Raw genomic sequence first — 22,297 nt, 5'->3', positions numbered from 1 at the left:
ACTTGAGTCCTCCACAAACGTTTGTAAATTCCCAAGCAGATTTTCTGCTCTGACCTATCTTCAATCAAACAATCATAACTTTCTCCAGAAGTATTGAAATCGAGATTCGTAAAATTCTACAGAAAGTAGACATTCGTAGCTTTCCAATGATATACATTGTATAATTCGATCTGCTACTTTCCCAGTAATTCGGAGAATTTGGATGTTCTGCACTGGCAGATTCTGAGACTTGGGATTGCAGATTGCCTTCAATCCTATTTAGCTCATTTGGCTTCTTTTCTTCTTTCTATGGAACAAACCTACAAAAACACTAAAAGATGCAAATGAATCATAATTAAGGAGAACTAAACATAAATATCAAGATAAAGAGGCATAGAATATAGGAGAATATGAACACATCAATTCTCCCCAAATCTTCTTGTGGAGGTGCCGGTGGTGGGGGATTTGGAAGCTTATGGGCCCGACCCCTTATATGGTCTTGGTCATAAGGACACTGACGGGACAACTTGGGGTTTATGAGGAGGGTGATCTGCCTCCTCTTATTGTTTTTCTAATGCTCGGGTTTTTCTGAGCGTGCATATACAAAATTTTTGTTTTAATCATTTAACCAAAGAATTTTCAGTCGTATCATAATTGCATGTATTGGCGGTGGAAGTTGCCTCTTGGCATCTGCTCAAAATCTCACTCTTTTCTTCCGTTGGGAGGAAGGTGATTTTTTCTTCTTCAATTACCATGTTGCTCAATTAGGATATTGTGTTGCTCGTTTTCTCTACCATAGTAACTCGAACGAAGATGACCTGTAACAAGAGAGAGAAATTCTTCGGATGGTTATAACGTTGGGGTGATGTCGGTCAAGAACTCTCCGACGATCAAGTTAGGGGTGCATTTGATTAAAGTGAATTGCTTAAATTTGTATGAATGACTTTACCTCCTTACCGTGTGAAATGTGGTTTACATAGGGTTGGTTAAGGTCCTTACAAGGTAGAAATTCTTATGCCAGATTGACCTAGGATTCCTGGAGGTCAAGTAAATCGCTTATGGTTAGAATATTGAGAAAGAGTATTTCTACAAGTTTTCTCACATTCGGCCAGCCCGATGGGGAATCACAAGCCCAATTATGTGTTGGGCGCCTTATAGATCATGTTTACGTTTCCCAACACATTTGGGATCCATTGTCTCGTATTGGACCGGAGTTATTACATATTGCTCTGTTAATAGTGCTGTAGAAATGCTGTGCTGCTCTTGCTTTTCTATTGAAGAAACAAGTTTAATAACATTCAGAGAAATTGAGATATTGAATACAAAGTGAAGAAGTGTAGTATATGATAATTAAAAAGAAAATTTGCCAGATTGAACCATTTCAGAGAGATTTTCATTCATTGAACAATCCTTTCCTTTTGCTTACAAAGTTACATGAACCATTTTGGTTGCTTATGTAGTTCTGCAAACCCCTTTAGGCTGCACTACAACATTAGTGAGCAACATGATCCCAAATTTCTTTGCTAAAATCCTATCCATCCCATCCTATCCAACTCTGTTTTTTGTCCTCCCACATAAAAAATGAAGAAACAGAACTATATTTGTTTATAAAATTAAAGAATGATCAATAACAATTCGATTTATCAGAACCTGGCACAGCGTGCTGGTAGACCGGTTTGATGATCAACCATGACTATCTCAGTGGCATTGTTGCATCCAATCACATCCTGCCCCAACTTGGCTCCAGCTGCCTTTAAGCCTTTAAGAGAAACCGGCATGTTGAAGAGGTTCAAAGATGGCAATCTTGAGGCCGGAGGCAATTTGCCACCTGGCAAGAAATTTCGGAAATCTTCCTTCAACAATGGCACTTCAAAATCTGACTTGTCATGCTTCACAACATTGTCCTTGGCGCTGATATGAGCCCCGGGTTCCATATGGTTAGTGGAAAAGCTTGCCTGGTTTGGAAAGTTTGGATAAAGACTCACATATCCTCTGAGGTACATCATGTCTATAAGAAACTTTTTCCATGACGCTTGCCAACCATTAGTCCTGGACTTTGGAATTTGAACCGGGTTTTTCTTGGCATCTTCGGTGAACCTCATGTTCATATAGACATAGAACTCTCTCCATTGCTTGGGGAAGAAGACTGCTCCCCAACTGCAAGGTAACTGGTGGAAATAAGGTGTGTTTGGATGAATGTTCTTAAAAAACTGTGTTGGGTTCCATTTAGGCCTTTCTTTCACCACCTCAACTATCCTAGGGGTGTAGAGAGAGATTGAGGACAACTCGGGGAGAGACACTTGAGGATCATAGTGGTAGGCTAAGAGGGCGTATTTGATCCATAGGTAGTAGTAAGGTGAGACTTCGATATCATCTTCGAGTAGCAGACCAAAATCATCATCAGATGAAGGGTACCAACTCTCACTGACAGCTCGAATAAGCCCTCCTTGTATGATCCTCCTCTTGAGAGTTTTAGGGCCATGAGGCCAGTCAAATGAGCTTACTAATCTAATAGTTGCTTCATCAACTTTGCTGTCCATGTTGAAGCTGATAGGTACCTCATCCCCAAGATAGTATGCATCACTGAGAGATTTAAGAAGCCTTGTAAGGGAATGCACCCGGTTTTGGGTGATAATGTTGATAGAAATCCGCATTCTGTTCCAATCTGCAAAGCATAAATTTTGTTGGTTAACAAATTAATGCTTATTAAATATTTTGTAGAACATATAATTGAGTTAGCTTAAGTTACAGGGAATTTGAATAAGAGAAAAGTTGGGATTCTTACTTGGCAATGCTGTTGTTCGAAGATCAGCCATCCAAAGAACTTTTGATATTGAAGGCCGTGGTAAAAGGACCAATGTTGTACCATTCCTATTAGTCTCTGTTGCCATTTTCAAAATTTTTTTCACATTAGGATCAATGTCAGCCACTGCAATCACCACACTCGGGTTATGAATCTTGATCAACCCCTTCATGCTAGCATATACTCCTTGCAGCACTACCACCTCCGAGTTTGATATCCCTGAAAGAGCCCCCACTGCCAAATCGAAGATCTTAAACCTCCGCTCTTTGCATACCAACTTAGGCCACTTGAGTGCAGTAGCTGCATCTTCACAAGGGCAGAAATTGCCTCCAGAGACGGCGATGTAAGCTTTCTTTCCAACAGTGGACCTGAATTTCTCAATAAGAGGTGCAAGTGCTTTAACTTCATCAATAGAATGAGCATAGAAAAGGGCATCAATTTTTTGAGGATGCATTGCAGCCCACTGCGTGATATAACCAGTAGATAGTGCTTTCCACCATTGATCGTCTCGGACTTGAACAATGTCTTTGAAAATTACAGTGGTTTCGGATACATAAGCAAGTCTATGTTCACTGTCGCCCCAAGTTTCCTTATCCTTTGGGTCAACTGGAAGAACAAATGAGCCAGCATTTCTGTACTTTTGAAGCTGATAACTGCATTTTTATCAAGAAAGGAACATCATTAGAGACCTAGAAGCATATAAATGATATAGTACCTTATTGACAAGAAGTCTTCTCAATATATTTTTGACATCATTAAACTTTAGTTCCCTCTTTATGTGATCTATTTTCCAATGTTTGCAAGATATACTTGAAATTTTGTTTTTGGAACTGCTATTTAATAATCTAAAATAAATAAATAAATCCTTTTTCAGTGGTTGGTGAAGTCCTTTTAGTGTATATCCCTAATGGTGTTGGCCAAAATGTTCTTTTGGCCAATGGAGTGCAATAACAAGCCCCTAATGCTTTATTAGGGAATCTCAAAAGGAGAACCATCTTTCCAAGAAGGTTGTTGCTTAATCGAGCAAGATGAACATGTATAATGTGGAGTAAATTATATACATAAGACAAACAAGTGGAGGCAGAAAATCAAAATAGTGGAAACAGGGCATAGAATACCTATTTTAAATAGAAGGTATTCTATTCAGCTGTATAAAAGACAAGTTGACTCCATTATTAGTGTAAGTTTAAGATTCCTTCAACCCAATTTATCAATTAAGAAAAGAAACCTGATTAAGTACAGAATTAGAACTTCAAATTAAGTCTAAAGAGTTTCCCAGTAAATAGGATCAAGTTTAATCCCTAGACAGTTGAATTAATCCAACCAAGGCATCAGTTAAATTAATCCAACCAAGGCATTCAAATCATGGTTTTAGTGTACCCAATAGATATTGAGAATCAATAACCCTCTGATATATATACTTGATATTGTTGACTCAAGGTAACTCCAATTTACTATGTAGGTTTGTGCTCAAGGTAAAAACTTCAACGCAGATAAAAATAACCAAAAACGCAGAAGTTAAAGGGTTGTAATCATAATTAACACATACCTAAGGTGCAGATCTTCGCCGGTCGAAAATGTGAAGGGTGTCTCAATGAAAAGTGTCTTAATCAGCTCTGCAGATAAGAACCAAGAGCTGGAAAGGAAGTCCACCTGCACAATTTTATCAAGAGTGATATCATATGCAGGGTCAGGTAAATAGAGTCCTGCCTCCTTAGACCTGAACTTTCTATAGCTTGGAAAAGTGAAGTCCTTTTGCCTAAATGGCAAAATCCTTCCTATGCTGCCCAAAACCGAGTTCTTGTACTTCTCTGTCCCTGCTACATGAGACAAAATCTGCAGCATTTTCTTCCCAGGAATCATGTCATCATCAACAATGTACACAAGATCGGCTTCGGTTTGCAAAGCCATTTGGAACCTTCCATAGTACTTGAAGTCATAGCTTGAACTTATGAAGCTTATTCTTGAATCGTTGTAGCTGTCGACGATTCTCTTCAAAGAGAGCTCATTTGGACTCCCAAATGAAAGAACCCAAACATGGTGGAAAGGAAGGGTTTGTTGGAGCAAGGTATCAAGCTGAGCACAAAGTGTTTTCCTCTTGAAGTGGTTCAAGATCACTGTGACTTTTGGTCTGTTGGGACCTTTCAAATCCCACTTGGACTTCATTGCCATCAGCTGAGCAAGAGTTTGTGTACCAATGTTCTTGCTTTGGAAGTCCAACACCTCATTGTAAAGCTCTGTCTTCAGCTTGATCATCTGAGCATCATTGGACTTCTTCTGCTCGAAATCAATCTTTTCGTGCTCGCAAATTTCAGAGGGAGTGATGGGTTGGATGTCGGCCAATCTCACAAGAGAAACAGAATCTTGATAGTGACCAATGATGTGGGGTGGGATTATGTACTGTTTCCATTGCTGTGCAATCTTGGTAGCCCATGTGAAGTCTGGTTTGGTTCGTAAATCGATGGAAGGGCTCATGTAGTAGAGAAGGAATGTTGCATAAACTGCAAAGGCAAACTGGAGACAAGTGAGAGCTGTGACAAGCCTAGCAGAAGTGCTCTTCTGAGGTTTCCCCTTGGCTTTTCCTCCAACATAATCACTCAGCATTCCTTCCAAGTAATCCCTACTTCTCGTATTCGTATTTCGATCAAGTCCCATCATATGATGTTTAAGTATACAGAATCGTGTTACACCTGCAAGAAACATTTACAATCCATCAGTTTAGAACTCCCACTAAACCTCAAAATTGTATACATGCATAGCCAAGCTTGATGCTTACCAAAAGATGCAAGACACAAACCAAATTGGAAAATGCTATAAACTTTTAGGAGTAGTGATATCTCTTTGAAACAAAGTAGAAGATGATATGTATAGAACTGTCTCGGAGGAATTTCGTAGAACAATTGGAGTTCACCACCAACTACGCAGCACAAGAATGTAGAACCACGTTTAGGAAAAGCCTTTGGAGGGTCAAGTTCACGATGAAAAGGAGGAGGAGAGATAGCAAAAGCCAAGAAGGGCTTTAAAACTAAGCAGGTCCTGATTTTGTTGACGAGCTAACGGATCGAGTGGTTTTTATATACATAAAAGAAAGGGTCACAAGAAGTGCAGGGGAAGCAGCCCATGGAAAATGCATCAAAGCTCACATGGGGTTAACGCCTATATTAAAACAAAATGAGAAACAAAATGTGAGAATGGTTTGATAATTAACGCGTTCCCTTCACTACAACTCTCACATTTCCACCCTTAAGTCACCACTTTAAAGCCGGCTTTGACGCCTTAGAAAAGGGCTTCCCCTGCGTTTTCGGCACTGGTGTGTTTAACACAACTCTCTGACTCAAATTTACTAATTACGTACTGGATTCATAAATTGACCAATCAAGGTCTAAGTTTCTGAACCTTAGGAAGGTTTATAATCATTGTTTAACGAAAATTAAACAGTTTAGCTAATGGGATCAAAATTGACAAAACCCAATTTCCAAGAAAAATAGTATTAATTTTGCCTAATAAGTTCAGTACATGTACCATGAAAAGACCATATATGGACTCAAGGGAAAGACAGATATGTTACACACACTACCTTGAGGATCAAGTAAAAATGAATCAAAGAAAGAACCACGGGAGGATCAAGTAAAAATGAATCAAATGAACCAAGGGATCTCCAGCTTCTTCCTGCTTCAACTAAGCAAGCTTAAAGCTAAACCTGAATTTCACACCACCACCACCACCACAACTTATGTCAATGAAGAGGCCACGTCGAGGTTACAGGGAATGGAAGCATATACATTAGGGCATAAAGATTGAGTAGCTAGGGAAGAGATAATTAGTAGAGAATAATGTGAAACTATATATTGAATATATAGTTTGACCTTTTGCATAAAGATGCCTAATTGAACGTTGCAGCAAGCTTATAAGTTTATGGGTTTTTGCCAAACTTTGACGAGTTCATCGTTGCAAGAAACCTGTAGGCTGAATAGATTTGCTTGTAGCTAGCAGTACCAAAAATAGGTTTGGAATTATTTTATCCATGGGAAAACAGCTAGAAAAATTAAAGGAAGCAAAGTATGAATGGAAGTATATATGGAACACTCGCTGTTATTAACCTAAATTGGTCAAGTCGTATTTTTGTAGGTGAGTTGCCATTAGAGTTACAGAAGCTAAGAAAAGAAGAACGGAACATTAGGTTTGTTATCATTTTTGAACAAATGATCCCATTACGATCACATTCAGTCGGACCAGGTTGTTTTAGTGTGAACACCTCTGTGGAACAAACAGAGTCATTGCTTCTAATTAATTAGAGATATTTCGGTTTAAGTAAAATGTATGAGTGGGTTTTAAGATGCGTTTAGTGTTGAGAATATAAACATCTCACATGAGAAAAATATGGGATATTGCCTATGAGTTTATAAGGATTTGGGTCACTCTATCCATTGCCAATTGGTTTTGGATGTGAATCATAGATTACTTTATCACGGTATCAGAGCGGGTTATTCCACGTGTGCATGCCTAACGGCCACACGGGCTCCACGTCACCCAAAATTTGTTCACGTGTATGACTTGAAAATCCACCACACATGCAGGGGTGTGTTGAGAATATAAACATCTCACATGGGAAAAATATGGGACATTGCCTAAGAGTTTATAAGGATTTGGGACATTCAATTCATTGGCAATTGGTTTTGGATGCGAACCTCACATTACTTTATCATTTAGTTCTATTAAGAAAATTAGTATGGAGTATGGACATGAAGCTTGCATGAAATTGAAAAAATAATAATAATAACTATTATTTGGTGATTAAACAATTACCCTGATTGTAGTAGGGATGGCAATGGGGAGGTTAGGGTAAGGGGATTAAATTATCATTCACATACCCGACTTCATTCTCCATCCCCTTACCCGCCCCAATCCCCGTTAACAATATTACTATACAAATAATTATGGATTGTAAACTATGAAGTTAAAATCATCAATATTATAGGGATTCCCCGTCTCCGTCCCTATTGGGGATTAGGTCCCCGTACCCCCCCCCCCCCCCCCCCCCACCAATCCCCGTTAACAATATTACTAATTTATTATATAAAAATTTATACAAATAATTATGGATTGTAAAATATGAAGTTAAAATCAAACATCAAAATAAAATAAATTTCTTATTTCAATCAAGGAAAATTGACATGTTGATAAAGATTTTTTATTAAAAGAATCTTTCATTTTTTTGAACATATTTATTGACAGAATAATGTCAAAAATATATATATATATATATATATAGGATAAATTTCAGTTTAGTACCCTGTGGTTTGGGGGTAATATCATGCCAGTCCCTGCTCTTTCAATTTGATCAGCAACACCCCTGTGCTTTCAATTTCAATCAGCCGTGCCCAAATTTTACTGTTCCGTCCAATTTGAACGTTAACTTTGACTGCATTGACAAAGTAAAATTTGGACGAATACTCGATGGGTACCCTACCCCGTGGGGATTTTTGCCATCCCTAATTATAGAGGCCGGTATGTTAAGGTACGTCTAGAAATGTTACTGTCTTCGTAGTGGTGATTGGATAGTTTCTTGTCAAGTAGGACTATTGGGACCAGTGGCGGAGCCAAAATCTTAAGCTTATTGGGACACAAAAAAAATATCAAACCATAAAAAATCTCTAAATGAAATTTCTATCTATTATAATGGTAATTGTCCTCGACGAGAATTCATATTTTAAAATTGTTTCACAACAGCCTCACCATCTATACTAGTAAAATATCTTTAGTAGATTCTCTTTCTTGGCTCCTTAGCTATTCTAGAGAGCGTGTCTACCTTTTTTTCAATTTTAAGTGGCTCTCTATTTTACTTTTAGGTATCTCATTTCTAAATATAGAGAGTGAGATGAGGCTTTCTATTATTTTTGTTAATTTAAGACATTTATTTTAATTTTTAAGTTGTTTTATGTAATTTCTAAATACATTTAAACTATTTTTTCTTTATTCAATAAATAATAGAAATTCAAAACTAGCTAACATAGAGAGAATTAATGCAAACATATTTTAAAATTGGCTAGCCAAAATAATTTTTTAGCTACTTTGGCTAAAACTTGACTAAAGAATAGCTAGCATTGCTACAGTAACCTAAAAAATGATAATAAGTCTCATAAAGTCATCCCATAAATGCAACATATGTCCACTTTAATTTATATATACTAGCTTTTCTCCACACATGCTCTGCATGTGCAATAAAAAAAGAAAACGGTTATTGCAGAGAAGAGATAATGGGAGAGAAGAGTGGGTTGTGGGTTCTTTTTTTGTTTATTCTTTTAATAAAAATATATTTTGTAAATGTCATAATTGACCTTATGATTTAATTAATTCTCAAAGTTTATTAATTTTATGGGCTCATTTCTGTCAAAATTATAAATTCTGGCTAACAAACCCTCTTCTCTTAATAGTAGTATAGATATAGAGAAAATTTTACAAACAGTACCCCAAATAAAGCTCATTCATCACTTTGGTACATCACATTTAAAAACTATCACATTGGTACCTCAACATTTAAAGTCAACACAATTTTCATACCCTTTGCCTATAACGACATTAAATTCATTGCCATGTAAGCTATTTCATTGGCAATTTTGTCTTTTCATTTTCTGTGTTTTTCCCCCCCTTCTAATCATAGAATACTCTCTCTCTCTCTCTCCCCCCCCCCCCCCCCATAAATTCCAAAGTAGAATCTGAACCCGAACTGGTCTCCCCATGTTTATAGCTATTTGAATCCAAAGTCATTGCCTCTATCTTCAACCTCTGTCGGCGACAATATAGTCCTTGTCGCCGCGAAAGAATGGGGATGAGGGAGGTTGGGGGTCTGATGACCCATGCCTCATCAGCGCACAACCTGCGCTGGCAAGTGAGGCCAAGCAATTAGCTGCCTCTCGGTTAACCAACTCTATCGAATTTGAAAAAAATTGTCTTGTTTTCGTTTGATTTGACTGAGAATTGGGTAAACTTCCCATTTTGAATGTTTCTTTCCCCTAATTGCATCAATAGCATCACTTGATTATCATTCAATTTCAATCTTGTCCCATCTTTTTTCCAAGGCCAATGAAAGAGCCAGCATCTCTACAAGAATGACAGAGCTGGCATGGATCTATTTCGCAAACCCTTCTACAAGGTGACAAGATCAGTTTGCTATGGTTGGAAAATAGCCAAATAGCCCCAAGTTCTGAAATTAAAGGTGGTCAATGTTGTTTCTTTGTTAGTCAAAACGATTCGAACTCTGGCTTTGAGCAAGATAAACAAAAATGACCACAGAGATGAACACATAGGAGACAAAACCCAGTAATGGTTTATGGGTTTTGATCTTTGAAACTTTTGTGAATTAGGAGCAGAGATAGGGATGCATATATGAGCAGTAATCATCCAAAAATAAACAAACCCATAACAATCAAAACCTGAATGAATGAGAGAGAGTGAGTGAGTGATGCGTACCATTTGAAGAGACTAATGAGTAATGAGAGTAGCATATGGTGGAGAGAGAGTTTAATGATTACGAGGGTAAGAATTGAAAAAAAAAAAGAGTAAATGAAAAGACGAAAATACCCATAGAATTGACACCGTTATAAACAGAATGTATTAAAATTGTGTTGGGTTTAAATGTTGAGGTATCAATATGATAGTTTTGAAATGTGATGTATCACAATAATGAAAGAACTTTATTTGGGGTATTATTTATAAAATTTTCTCATAGATAGATAGATGGATAGATAGATATATATATATATATATATATATATATATTTATATACAAGCCTTCTATGCTAAGGAGATCCTTAACTTAGTTTAAGGAACAGATTTCCATATTTTGACCACTTTTTGATCGCATATTCACATCTTAGCCATTCAGTTTTTAGGTATATATGAGTAGATCACTTATGCAATTTTTCAGCTAAATTGATGATCGTTAAGGCATCCAAAACTGTAATTTACACGAATGGTTCAGGTTGGATAGATTCGGTTTATTCATGTAAATTGCATTTTTAGATGCCTTAATGATCATACTAAAAATTTGCAAAGATGATTTATTCATATATACCCAAAAACTGAACGGTTAACATGTAAATATGTGATTGAAAAGTGGTCAAAATATGGAAATCCATTCCTTAAGCTAAGTTAAGGACCTCCTTAGTAGAGCAAGATTATATATATATACAGATTTTATTCAGAGAGGAGGTCCGCTTTGAAATTAAAGTGTGAATTTTGAGTTTTGGGTGGCTTTTCGGTCGCAGATCCACATCTCGACCGTTCAGTTTTTAGGTATTAGTGTATAGATCATCTCTACAAATTTTCAGCCAAATTGATGATCGTTAAGACATTGATTACTTCCTTAAAGCTAGTACGGTTCAAGTTGACAAATTCAGTCCGTCGATTCGTTTAAGCGAGTTAGATACCTTAACGATCATCAATTTTGCTGAAAATTTGCAGAGATGATCTATACACTAGTACCTAAAACTGAACGGTCGAGATGTGGATATGCGACAGAAAAGCGACCAAAAACTCGAAGTTCACACCTTAATTTTAGAGTGGAACTCCGCTCTGGATAGGATCTGTATATATATATATATATATATATATATATATATATATATATATATATATATATATATATATATATAAGGGTTTTTGTTCATTTACACCATTTTTAGAGATTTTTTTCCCACTTACCCTATTAAGTTTTTTTAATTCTCTCTTACCCAAAACACTCTAAGGAGGTCTTCCCTAATACCTCATTAAGATTTTTTTTTGTTTTTAAATTTTTTTAATACAATTTTACCCTCACCCCTTTGTTACTTAGAGAGAGAGAGAGAGAGAGAGACCATAGGAGACTTCGCCGGAGCTCGATCACCCGCCGCCGGAGTTCGGTCACTGGCCGCAGGAATCCGGCCAACTTTTGCTGGATTCAGATCACCGGCCGCCAGAATCTAGCCAACTTTAGCCGGATTCCGATCACCGACTGCCGGAATCAGGCCATCAGCTGCCACCCACAGGAATTTGTTGAAAATCTCACCGGAATTATGTTTTTGCCCCCAATAGACATCTATTGCCCCCTAATAGAGGGGCAATAGAGGTCTATTGCCTCCCAATAGAGGTCTATTGCCTCCCAATAGACGTCTATTGCCCCAATAGTCTATTACCCCCTAATAGACGTCTATTGCCCCTCAATAGACGACTATCAGCCATGTATTGCCCACTAATAGACATCTATTGCCGCCCAATAGGACTTTCAGTCGCCAAAATGGGAACTAATCTCCCTAAATTTAGACAAATAAAACTTTAATTACAGAAAAAAAAAGAAAAGAAAGGAGATTACATCAATTCAAAACGTCTATTGAACCCCAACAGACATTCAAAACATTTTTTCCCCCATTTCCTTTTGCCCCATTTCTTAAAAAATAATAATAATAATAATAATCTGATTTGGGCACCCAAGCAGCCATCCAACAACGACGTCGGCGCATTTCTACCAGCAAACTCGTCTCCGGCGCCACTAACAACGATGTCGGCTCCAACTCCATGGTCCTCACCTTCGCCAATCCTTTCTAGATTGAAATCTGTCACCAAGGCTGGCGCTGCTTCTCGGAATCTCACAGGAGAAAGTGTTCGAAGCGAGATTGAGGTACACGCCGGCGACATTGAGAATCTGTAGACCTTGTGGTGGAGCTTGACCGGAAGGTCCTTCCAAAGGCCGGGCATCACAGACGGAGTTGACTGAGACGATGACCTCGACATCGCCGACGGATACTGCAATTACGGCGATCCTCTTCTTCTTGCTTCTCCTTCGCTTGGCAGCGGTGCTGGGAATCTGAAAGAGAATTCCGGCAGCGATCCGAACCTTAGTGCTTCCTCAGACTCGACGCAGCTAGAAAATTAGCCGGCCATGGTCGCCGTGAAACTTTCTCAGGCCCACGCTCTGTACGCTCGAAGAGAGAGAGAGAGAGAGAGAGAGAGAGAGAGAGAGAGAGAGAGAAATGAGGAGTGACCTAAAATGTAATTAAATAACTAATTCAAGGGCAAAAATGTCATTTTGCTCCAAATCGGGTAAGTGGGAATAAAAATATGTTGCTGGGGTAAGTGAGACAATTTTAGCTCATTTTGGTGCTTTTGGTCAAGGACCCTATATTTAATTTCTCAACATTGAACAACTTAAAACCCTCTTCATACCATCTTCCCTACCAATTCCATAATTAGTGCAATCTCAGGCCTCAAATCGGAACCCTTTCTTGAATCAAGTGTGTGCAGATCCCTTTTGCTGCCTAACTCAAATCTCACAATAATCTCAGGCCTCAAATCTTCTTCTTGGAAGATCGAGGAATCCAAAGAAGGTTTTTTCTTTTGTTCGTGCGGCACAACAAAGAAGAAGAAAGTGTGATATATTTATTTAATAGTATATATATATTTTTTGGAAACTTGGTGGAGCATGAGACTCAGCTAGTTCCGTAGTCCCTCTGCCGCTAGTTGGGATTACAATTACTTAGGTTTGGTCTGAAATCTTGGTGAATTTTATTTAAGAGTTTCAAACTTTAAATATCCAGTTGAATCAATTTTGAAACTTGAACCAAAAACTCACCTTGGTGCCTCGGATGTATGCTACGTACATCTCGAGTCTATTGTGCTCGTTCATAAACATTAGTAATGAGTACCTCTTTTGGTAGAAGAAATGCTTGTCTAACCTGATAGTATTTGTTTGTGTAATCGCAATAATTGATACTTCATTATGTAGGGAAATTGTTTGTAACTTGGGTGAATCATTTTGTATGTTTTAAGTTTTTAACTATAACTTCGTTGATGTCACTTCCTTTTTTTTAATATTTGAGCAATACTTTCAAGATATAAGTAAATAATAAAACACTGTTGTTCTTCCTGTAATTAAAGAAAAAGAAAAAATCTCATGATTTCATCCATATGGAATAATCACAGATGTTGATTATGAAATGATGTCATAGCTTGGTATAAATCCTAAACTGACCAACCAAGAAGTCCACAAAAGTGTATGCACTACCATTAGAATTCCGTGGGTCCTTTCTACAGATGGATCGCGCATCATCATGGAGCAATTCTGTAGCACTTCTTAGACTCAAAGAGTCAAAGTTGCTTCAACAATATGAATGAATCATGGACAACAGTTATATGCCAAATAATAGAAATTAAAAAAAAAAAAAAAAAGCTTGTATACCCAAGTATTTGCAACTTCCATTAAAAGGTCGTTGCCTAATATTAAAAATAAAAAGAAGAAGAAGAAGAAGAAGAAAAAGAAATTATTGAGGTTACATCATTTTTTAGAATCTCTTTTATTTTCTTAATTCCCTATCCTCATCTTCAATTCAGATATATATGAAAACAGAAATGGACTTCTATCATGTTCTTCTTTTTGGCCTTTACTTTAACCGAACATTTTTTGAACTTTTCTTATTTTATAAGTGATTGTCTATGAAATTTCATTGTTTTCATTTAAAACATTGTAAAATATCAGCGCGGCCTGATGAATCTGAACTCATCCTTCATTCTCTTGTTGTACAACATGTACTTTATTATAAAAACACATCTAGTTAATCTATATAATAGTCTACGTATCATTCTCCACTTGCATATATATATATATATATACATATATATATATATATATATACATACAATAAGTTAATCTAAGCCAACATTATTAAAATTTGCGCAAGTTTAATAACTAATTTTTCTCCCTCTCATAATGCTTTCAAAATGCACGACCAGAAAAAAACAAAAATGATAACAATAATGCTTTCAAAATGCCTCATAGCTCGAGTCCCACATGAATGGTGGCCGGTAAGGGTCATGTGCTGATAGATCGAAACCACATATTTACAAGTTTATAACATGATTTGATCGATATATATATATATATATATATATATATATATATATATTCACTCCCATAACTAATTACATAAATATAGTTATTTCCTGTAGTTTCAGTACGTAATTATTTCTTGTACAGAAATAAGGATCTGACACAAGTGCATGGGACTCTATAGATCAGATCTATCTTAACCTAAAGAGATCGAGAAGCTTTATACTATATCGCACCATTCCAGTTACTGACACATGCCATTTTAGCATTAATATTAATCCAATTCCAAGGTCAAAACCCTAAACAGCTAAACCCTAGCTTTACAGAAAAAGTCAACCTTGACGGTCGATCGACTTCGACGAGTATGGGAATCTTGAACATGAGCCCAGCTAGTGGAAGCCACATAGGCAGAAGAATGAACGAAAATACTCATCTTGCTGTAGTTATATGCAATCGACCTAACAAAGAAAATTCTGGATTCATGATTCATCAATAATCAAAGTCTTTTGAGGATCTGTAGAGTCATGTGCAGGTCCTGGAACTTTTTAATTTTACAAGCAATACGTACACGCGTACATACATATCACATATTGCCTCTAGGTCAACTTGAAGATTTGTGGTCTTACCTAGGGTGCTTTTATGCATAGAAGTGGAGCAACACCTAAATAATACCTAATGGATTTTCTCGAGGTATTTCACGTGGTATAGAGGCTTCTATTCCAGGGAGATTTTTGAAGGGATCTACGGCCGTCCCTCTGAGTCTTTATAAGGTGGACAAATGAGCTTAGGCTTTCTTTCATTCTATTAGAGTTGACTTGTATACCAATAATGCCCATAATGGATGCATCTAAATGTCCTTCACACGGGCCTCTTAAGTTGTTAAGAGAATGATTATATTCTCTGTCTACATTTTGATAACTCCCATATGCATCTCCAACAAAGGTTACAAATCAATTTTTGTGACACATATTTGGTACATTTGCTCCAAACGGTGAAGGACTATAGTGAGACTCTAATTGAGCTGAAATCAAATGGGGTCTTAGAACTATGTATGAATGAGCAAGAAGTGTGTTATAACCTTATAAGAAAAGTAGATATATATATATATATATTTTTTTTTATAGTCTATTAAAATATGATCTAATTTTTATTAATAATATAGAAACATGATTGCTTACAAGTCGTAAATAAAAGCTAAAGACATCTTAAAAACATCGCCAAGTAATTCATTGAAAATTGAGAAAAATATATTTTTCAGAATGTGACCCACTCACATTTAGGGTTGGATTTCGTAGAACGTGTCAACGTTGGTGACGACGCCTTACCATGTCGGTGTATGATTGGTGCACTCAAACATGCGTTGTTCTCTTTCTTTGGGTTGGGTCTTCAAGCGGTGGGGATGGCGTGCGAAATCATTTTTTTTTTCTTCAAATAGTAGCAATAACTATTATGGTGCTTCAATTCAGGTGATCTGTCCACAAGTGGCTGGTTACTAGACGTACTGGGGTGGCAGACCACAGATCATGTTGCTTGTGTAACTAGCATGTGGTGAATTGCTCTGTATCACGACCCGCACCTAAGAGTAGTGCTATCGTGACACTTTGTGATGGAGATGCCGAGAGGGGCGAGCCTTAGAGCTCAAGGGCGAGCTTCAAGCTAATGGAGGGCCAGTGGCATTGTCATATTTAAGTAGAAGTTCTGCTTCGAGGTACTTCGGCTTGGAATTTGGAAAAACTCAAAACACGAGAAATGTCTGGGACGTCGAAAAGAGTTCAACGCACTTGACGTCATGTCATTTGAATTTTCTAGGAATTAGTAATGACATATTAGTTTCCTCAGCTATTTTGATGTTTCCTTCACCTTGGTCATTTAAGCAAAATATGCTCTACAGGAGGAAACCTAGTGTCAAGCTCTCCACCACCCCCAGTGCTGGCCTTCATGGGGCACTAAGTGAGCTTCTCCTGAGCACCCGTGGGGCCTAGGGGGCTGAGCATGTGTCGTCAGAAAGGGGCGGCATATGTTTTCATGAGTCAGGATGTCTCGTAGAAAGTATTGGCCGAAAGGGTGATATTGCGGTTCGGCATTGAGGGAGAGGTTTGTAACAGGGCGGTCCTTATGCCATCGGAGTTAAATAAACATGTGGGCTTATGGAAGATGTGTTGGGACCCCATGGTGCTCATTGGCCACAGAGCAAGCGACGTGGGCAAGTGTTAGGGTTTGACCTTACCCAAAGCAAAGTGATGCCAGCAAGCAAGGGAGGGGCGACCCCGTGCTAAACTGAAGGATGCTTAAGAGGGGCATCGTGGATGAGTTGCTCACTTGAGCGGCATGCCCGCTTGAGGATTGGCCTACGGGCTAGATTATGCCTGGGAGCCATGACAATTATCAAGAAGAGAGCATGGTACCCTCGTTAAATGGGAAAGGCCACAAGGCCAAGATGGCTTGTCAGGATGGTACTCAACGCTTGAGTATACGGGCAGGTGTTGCCCATGAGCTGAGTGAGTTGTACAAGGGACACTCACATGGCGCAGGATGCGGGCATGCGTTGTCTATGAGCTAAGTAAGTTGTGCAAGTGATGCATGAGGCGAAGTATGTGGGCATGTGTTGCCCATGAGCATAGTGGGTTATATGAGTGATGCCCACGAAGGTGAGTATGCGGGCATGTGTTGCCCTTGAGCTGAGTGGGTGGTGTAAGGGATGTCCACGAGGCAACTAAGGTGCGCATGCTACTAAGGAATGACCCAAGGAGAGAATGTGAATGACAACTTGGTCTGGGTACACGGTCATGCTACTTGCTATCAACGTGCGGGATGCACGTGAGTCAGCCATGGCTGACACAAGCTGGGATGACACGGAAGCCTATCGGTTGGGCGAGTGTCTTGGAAGATAACCATGACACAAGGAAGCGATCGGTTAGTCACAAGATGTGAGACTCATGTGTGAGTAGCTTTCATTGGTAAACCCTAACAAGTAAGAGGACGATGTCGGGAAGGGTCAAGTTAACAAAAGAAGCATATAGAGAAAAAGAAAAATAGAGTATCAAGGAAGAAAGGAAGTTAGGCTAGCCTCAGTTCAGAGAAACCTGAAACCTTGGCGCCTCACGAGCTAATTCCGCTGCATATAAAGGTTGCCCTTGACAATTGGTATCAGAGCGGGGTTGGTTCATTCGTGGGGAATGGCCTTCCCTGACAGGAGTGTGGACAAGGATCTTTTCCTGAGTGCTACCAAGTGGATACCAATTAGACAACGGTGAAGTAAGCTAAACAAGCTAGTTGAAGCGGATGCATTGAGCAACTAGGCATGAGTTGCAGCCTTGCTCCATCAGTGTAAAGTTGAAGTATGGGCCGAGAAGCGCCCAAATGTTGAGAAAACAAGCAAGCTGGGAGTCAGAAGAAGGAAATGAGATTTATATCAAGTCGTTGACAGTTGTGGTGGACTACTGCAGTGTCCAATGAAGAGTCAAATGAGCAAATCAGTTGATAGAGACGCATTCTCTTTGAGATTATAAGCCGCGAGAGGAGCACATTTCTCAAAGGAAGTTATAAGTCGTCATTCTCCTGGAGACTATAAGCCGCCAAAAGAGTGTGTTTCTGGAAGGATCCTTGAGATTGTAAGCCGCGAGATAAGTGCATTTCGCCAAGGAAGTTAAAGCAATTCATTGTTGCTCTGGAGATGGTCAAGTTCATGTAAGCCACAACATTTGACATGAGTTGTCAACTATCATGTTAAGAGAAAGTGAATTGAGTAACCGTCCTTCTGGTTTCAAGTAAGCTTATGCAATGACCAAGGAGGGTCGAACAAGTGAAGATCAGAGACCATGATGGCCAAGTATGCGAGAAGCGCATGTTCTAAAGGCTAAAGAGAGCCTAGTTGATGTGGACGGTGCCAATCCCACAGTGAGATTGGAGATTGTGGACCATGGTGGTCGTATGTCTTTACTCGAAGAAACATGCGGGACGGTCACAAGGATGTGTAAGCAGCACTACTAGCAAATAACCCATTACACACTGATTGCGATCAGTGTGTATAACGTTCTATACATACTGAAATCTGTATGCGTAGGCCATTAGCTACCCTACATTCACAGATTCGTTGTCTGTGGCATTTGGGTGGGTGGGTGTTAGTCTCTCGGTACGGATAAAAAGGTCTGTGTGAAGTTTTGAGTGGGACCGACCCACCTATCATCTGCTTCATATCAATCAAATCAACTGAAAATATCAGTGTGAGTTGAGGCCAAAATTATAAACATTTCTTCTTCTTTTCTTTTCTTTTGTTGCAATATTTTTTTTAAAAACATTTATCTAATAATCAAAACAATAATAGTAATTCAAGATACCCAGAAATCATCAAAATATCCAATTTATTTGAGAAATGATACAGGGAGGGAGCGGAGGATGAACGCCAATATCCCAGTAAATATTTACAAGGGAACAACGAAAAACATAATACAACAACACAATAAGAAAAGAAAAATGTAGCTGCTACTATTTTGTTTTGCTCCTTCTTTTCGAAGTTGTACTCCCTGGAAAACCAACATTCAACGCTATTTTACTGAGGCTGATAATCAAAGCAAGTCCACACATCAATACTTGTCCTCTTGGCTTGCTCCTTCTAAGCTGAGATGAAATAAGAAGCAAAACTTCAAACGGAGAGTAACTAATCAAGCATCTATCACAATAGCATAGAACATAAAAAACTCATTTCGCAGATATTTTCATAAACCTACACATCTATTCCACAACAAACAACAGGAACCAAGAAGATTAAAAACAATTCAAGATCCTAATTAAACGATTTGAGCATAATATCGAGATAAGGGATCAAGTAAAGACCTGATATCAAACTATCTTTTTCTTAGATTGGAGATCGGATTTGGGTTCGAAGATAATAGAGAGAGAGGAAGAAAGCCGATCCACTATGCTCAACAACAAACTAGGTGATAGATACCAATCCAAGCATCACAGTTTCAGTCATCCAACAGATCGGACCAGATCCAGCCTAACACAGGCGGGATCTCAAACAGAACAACGATTGGAAAGGTGAACCAACCAGAAAGAAGTGCATACTCCGACGATGTCATCAATCACGCCGATCAGAGCACCGACGTCATCTCCTTTCCGATCCACCAAAACTGATCCAGCAACACGATCCGCCTTCAATTTCTGGGGCTGCTTCTTCCCGATCTATCCGTGCAGGTGTGGACATAAACTCTGAATGGTTTTTCAATTAGAAGTTAGATGAGACTGAGAATGGGATAGTTGAGTATTTGAAATAGGCTGTGGGAAAAGAGATGAGATAAATGCAGTTTTTTCGTTTTGACTTTCATAGTCTCGTAGCAGATGGAGAGAGAGAGAGATGGAGAGAGAGAGAGAGAGATGGAGGGACGGTCAGTTTTGAAAGGTAAGAAAGCTAGAGATAAATGCGCAGCAGATGGGAATAAATTGAGAGAGAGAGAGAAGATAAAGTTTTTCAATTTTTGAAGGCAAGAAAGAGATTTTTAGTTAACCTTTTTTTAGCTATCACACACAGATGTCTGTGTGTATAACATTTGTCACAGATATCTGTGAGCATAAAATTATCTAATAATTTATATTTTTGCTATCACACACAGATATTTGTGTGTAAAACATTTTTCACAGTTATCTGTGGGCATAAAATTATCTAATAATTTATATTTTTTGCTATCACACACAGATATCTGTGTGTAAAACATTTGTCACAGATGTTTGTCGTCATAAAGTTATCTAATAATTTATATTTTTGTTATCACACACAAATATCTATGTGAAAAACATTTGTCACATATGTCTGTGAGCATAAAATTATCTAATAATTTATATTTTGCTATCACACACGGATATCTCTATGTAGAACGTTTCCCACAGACGTCAGTATCTATTAAATATTTGGGGCACACAGATATCTGTAAAACAATTTTTATCACACAGATTTCAGTGAGAATTATTGTCAACATGTGCTCATGTAGGGTCAAGCTGATCATTCACACTGAAATCTGTTGCTAGAAAGCAAATCCCACAGATTTCTTATCAGTGTGAAAGTCAGTAAGTCTAAAATCAGTGTGCATTGTTACTTTTGCTAGTAGTGCAGTGTGCTATGTATGTGATAAGTGAAAGGGAAAACCTCACCCAAAGGAGTGCACTTCCATTGAAGAGGGTGTAAGCGGAGCGTCATGTGCATAGTTGGTTGATGGCTTTTGTCCGAGAGGGCACACCCCCTCAGAAATGTGTAAGCAAGGTGCTGGAGAAGTGGAGAAAGCCAAAGAGCCTCGTCCAAGAGGGACACACTCCCGTCAAAATTTGTGAGGATACCACATGGACATTGGAAGGAAAAATTGTACAAGTTGCAAGCTTGATGGGCATTGTTCAAACAAAGTTTCAAATGAGAATGTCGAAGAAAAGTGGGGGAGCCCACCAAGGCCACAAGGGCCAAAGGTGAAGAAGCAGATTCTGAGTAACTGCATGTGTACAAGGAGGCCCGAGAACAAAGATGGTTCAAAGACGGCAGAAGACCCAAGAATGAGCAACTGTGAGAGTGCAGGGTGTCTCGCCAAAGATAAGTTTGACAGCAACAGGAAGAGAAGAAAACTCTGAGCAACTGAGTGTGTACGAGGAGGTCTGAAAACAAAGATGGTTCAAGCCGGCAGACAACCCCAAAGGTGCAACTACGAGAGTGCAGGGTGTCTCGCCAAAGATGAGTTTAGTAAGTAATAGAAAGGGAAGTCAGAAGTCCTAGAGGGGAGCCAGCATGATTAGGGAAGAAGGTAAGATCACATACGGTAGTGGAATGGTATACTCTAGATGGCTGATGTAGAAGTGGTGTCTAGCACGCAAGCAGTGCGTTTGTTGTCTCTATCCAAGTTCATAAATAGGCGCGAGAAGGTTGTGGAAAGACTATCATTTGTCAAGTTCACAAGTGGGCGCGAGAAGGTTGTGACGAGAGTGTCATTTGACAAGTTCATGAGTGGGCATGAGAAGGTTGTGACAGAATCCATCTGCCAAGTTCATGTGTGGGTGAGAGAAGGTCGTCACGAGAAGTGATTCCAAGAATGGAGGGACAGTAGTCAGTGAATGAAGCAACCGTTTGCAAGCCTATAGAGCATCTTGAAGAAAAGAAGGAGTGCACGTCAATGAGGGCATTGACATTATAAGTGGGGTAGGATGTCACAAGCCGCACCTAAGAGTAGTGATATCGTGACATTTTGTGATGGAGATGCCAAGAGGGGAGGTCGAGTGGCATTGTCGTAATTAAGTAGAAGTTCTGGTTCGAGGTACTTCGGCTTGGAATTTGGGAAAACTCAAAACACGAGAAATGTCCTAGACGTCGAAACGTGTTCAACATACTTGATGTCAATGGCATGTCATTTGGATTTTCTATGAATTAGTTATGACATATTAGTTTCCTCAGCTATTTTGATGTTTCCTCCCACCTTGGTCATCAAGCAAAATATGCTCTATAGGGGGAGACCTGGTGTCAAGTTCTCCACCACCCCTGGTGCTGGCCTTCAAGGGGCACTAAGTGAGCTTATCCTGGGCACTCGTGGGGGCCTAGGGGGCTGGGCATGTGTCGTCAGAAAGGGGCAGAATATGTTTCCATGAGTCAGGATGTCTCGTGAGCAGTATTGGCTGAAAGGTCG

The 22,297-nt window shown here is 38.9% G+C and overlaps 1 protein-coding gene across 2 annotated transcripts; it reads right to left on the bottom strand.

The window, feature by feature from the left end:
- Positions 1 to 1,525: 1,525 nt before the first annotated feature.
- On the bottom strand, positions 1,526 to 6,583 carry LOC112201753. 2 transcript variants are annotated; one of them, XM_024342672.2, is made up of 4 exons: positions 5,559 to 6,583; positions 4,332 to 5,472; positions 2,765 to 3,435; positions 1,526 to 2,644 (listed from the first exon to the last, which is right to left on the bottom strand). In XM_024342672.2, exons 2-4 carry the CDS (start codon positions 5,438 to 5,440, stop codon positions 1,623 to 1,625), a joined length of 2,802 nt encoding a protein of 933 aa, XP_024198440.1. In that variant the 5' UTR covers positions 5,441 to 5,472; positions 5,559 to 6,583; the 3' UTR covers positions 1,526 to 1,622. The 2 variants fall into 2 exon arrangements, with proteins under 2 accessions (XP_024198440.1, XP_024198441.1); XM_024342673.2 differs by having other exon boundaries at positions 6,360 to 6,583.
- Between the last annotated feature and the right edge of the window lie 15,714 nt (positions 6,584 to 22,297).

The sequence above is a fragment of the Rosa chinensis genome, chromosome 5 (genome assembly GCF_002994745.2).
Source record: "Rosa chinensis cultivar Old Blush chromosome 5, RchiOBHm-V2, whole genome shotgun sequence".
NCBI classification, from domain to species: Eukaryota; Viridiplantae; Streptophyta; class Magnoliopsida; order Rosales; family Rosaceae; genus Rosa; species Rosa chinensis.
This window is presented reverse-complemented; position numbering and strand designations above follow the sequence as displayed.

Coding starts and splice junctions, on each gene's coding strand:
- LOC112201753 (XM_024342672.2), bottom strand. CDS start 5,440: ATGATGGGACTTGATCGAAATACGAATACGAGAAGTAGGGATTACTTG. Junction 3,436..4,331: donor GGCGAAGATCTGCACCTTAG/GTATGTGTTAAT, acceptor ATAAAAATGCAG/TTATCAGCTTCAAAAGTACA. Junction 2,645..2,764: donor TCGAACAACAGCATTGCCAA/GTAAGAATCCCA, acceptor TATGCTTTGCAG/ATTGGAACAGAATGCGGATT.